The sequence below is a fragment of the Rhagoletis pomonella genome, unplaced genomic scaffold, assembly GCF_013731165.1.
Source record: "Rhagoletis pomonella isolate Grant_MI unplaced genomic scaffold, Rhpom_1.0 Rhpom_scaffold_00004, whole genome shotgun sequence".
Lineage (NCBI taxonomy): Eukaryota > Metazoa > Arthropoda > Insecta > Diptera > Tephritidae > Rhagoletis > Rhagoletis pomonella.
Window position 1 is genome coordinate 21,798,760 of NW_023458558.1, and position 2,326 is coordinate 21,801,085.

A 2,326-nucleotide genomic window follows, 5' to 3' on the forward strand; every position below is an offset into this window, starting at 1 on the left:
TAGATTATACAAACTCACAGATATTATCAAAATATTATTAACTTTATTGAAAAGTACAAGGCTTTTAACACAGCTGTACAGAACTAGAAAAATGCCACCACTCGTCTGCTGACACGACACCGCTGTTGCTTGAAGAAAAAACGACCTCTCGCTACAGACGCTCAAAAAGGAATGTTTTTTAATTCTTTCTATTGCAGTGTAGGATTTGAAAAGTCGACTATCACTGTAGTCAAAAATCGACTTTTCGATGAAAAACTTGTCTTTTGGAATCGACTTCACTTATCAGATGGACTTGAATCATGGTATAATAATTACAGGTATTGGCACATTTCATAAGTTGCGTTTTTTTACTCATTTCCAGTAAAATCCAGTAAAAGTTTTTACGAATTTTCATGTTTTGGCGTTTTCGTACGCAAAAACTTGCAAAGTAGGGGAAATTGAGAGAGCGGAAAATGACAGCTGAAGTTGCAAGTTTTTACTGGATTTTACTGGATAAATTTTTACTTGTAAGAATTTGCCAGTACGAAAAACAGCTGATCGCATGTTGCTGTATGAAATTTAAACTAATAAGGAAACTGTTTGTGGATTTTTATTGTGGAAATTTTCAAAACAAACATATTTAAATATAAAATATATCGTTTTATTGGGAATATGCTGCGAATAAACAACCAATTTATCAGCTGTTCATGAAACTTGCAAATTATTACTGGAAAAGCGTTCGCGTACTTTTTTGCAAATTTTTTCTATGAGAGCGAATTCTTAGAAATAAAGTTACTGGAGAGTTACTGGCAAGTTACTGGATAATTTGTAAAAAAACACAACTATAGTCATATTTAGGCTGCATTTCTTTATTCATTCTGAACGTTTGGAATAAACTTTTTTGTTTATTTATTCTTTAGAACGTTTCTGATGATATGTTGACGTATATTTCAAACGCATTCTGTTTATTCCGGCTGTGAAATGGGATTATCCGGAATGTATAAAGAAACGCAGCCTTAGATCACAACTAAGTCGAAACTATCCTAAGTTACAACTAAAGCTATTCATAGTCGCCTTAGTTTCGACTATTCTGGCTTAGTATCAACTTAAAATTTACAGCGCTATTCCGGTTTTGCAATAGAATGACAATTGATCATCATTCATTGTCGTGATTTTGTCATTATCGTTGCACGTTGGCATTCCTAACAAAAAATGACAAGCGAAAAGCTTTTGTCAACTTACCATGCATGGTGAAAAGTTCATTGTTGTAGAAACAGCTGGTCAACGCTATTATTTGCAAAAAATATGAGCGGTGAAACACCAGAAAAGTGAGTATTTGTGTGAAATAAATAAATTCGTATATTTATAACATTTATAAACATTTTAGACGTCCAAAATATGAGCGGACGACGCAGGAGCAGCTGCAATTTTATGTGCAGTTTTGTAGGGAGCATCCGGGGCTGCAAAAAGGAAAAAATAATCCGTGCTCCCCAAAACTGATGCAGTCGCTCTGGCCGCAGATGGCTGACAGCCTAAACGCCATGCATGGTCCCACCCGCTCCGTAGCAAAGTGGAAAGATGTATGTTTTGTATATTTGAATACATACATATGTATGTATTTATATCTTTCATTTATGCATGAATACATTTGCATACACACATTATTTCGCAGACATTAGCGGCGTTGAAAAATCAGCTACGCTGCAGAGCACGAAAAGTGCATGAGCACGTAATTGGAACAGGTGGGGGACCACGGACGGAAATTTATTAAATCGTCACACTTTTTATATCAACACAAACATATGTTTTTGGCTTGTTACATGCACAAAAAGTCATGGCAATAAAAATGACAATTGGCATGATTCGAGCTTTTGAATTTTGCTGCGAATACCAAAAAGCTGCAATTGTCATTTTTATATCAATTGTCATCGCGGTGAGTTTTGTCAGTGTGGCGGAATAGGGCTGTTAGTTTCGGCTGCAGCTGCAATTAAGTCGTAACTAGGAGGAAGTATTACAATTCGAATAAGGCTACATCACAATTTTATAATTTGGAATGATTTACATATGTAAATGCTCAAATAACAAGTCAATTTCAAGCTTTTCTTTTAGAGAAAATTGGTGCATAACATTTAGATATGTGTTTGTATGTTTCACAGCATGCTTTCGATAAACATCGACTTCACATCATTGCTGTAGTTCTGGCTATTTCACACAATTAACAAGAAACTTATACCTTATTCTTTTACATAAACATGCAATGAAAGTAAAAATTACATAAACGGATGATCAAACTTGACATTATTTAATAAAATGTAATTTTTCCAAATATCGTATCATTTTGACGCAG

The 2,326-nt window shown here is 34.5% G+C and overlaps 1 protein-coding gene across 2 annotated transcripts in view; it reads left to right on the forward strand.

Moving 5' to 3' along the window:
- Nucleotides 1–1,183: 1,183 nt before the first annotated feature.
- Nucleotides 1,184–2,326, forward strand: part of LOC118738425 — a 2,537-nt gene continuing 1,394 nt past the window's right edge. Inside the window, exons 1-3 of one of the 2 annotated variants that reach the window (XM_036469360.1) lie at nt 1,184–1,307; nt 1,367–1,559; nt 1,652–2,173. In XM_036469360.1, coding sequence (XP_036325253.1) covers nt 1,285–1,307; nt 1,367–1,559; nt 1,652–1,750 — 315 coding nt within the window. In that variant the 5' untranslated portion in view covers nt 1,184–1,284 and the 3' untranslated portion in view covers nt 1,751–2,173. Of the gene's footprint in view, nt 1,308–1,366; nt 1,560–1,651; nt 2,174–2,326 lie in introns of those variants that run through there. The other variant, XM_036469361.1, reaches the window with a different exon arrangement.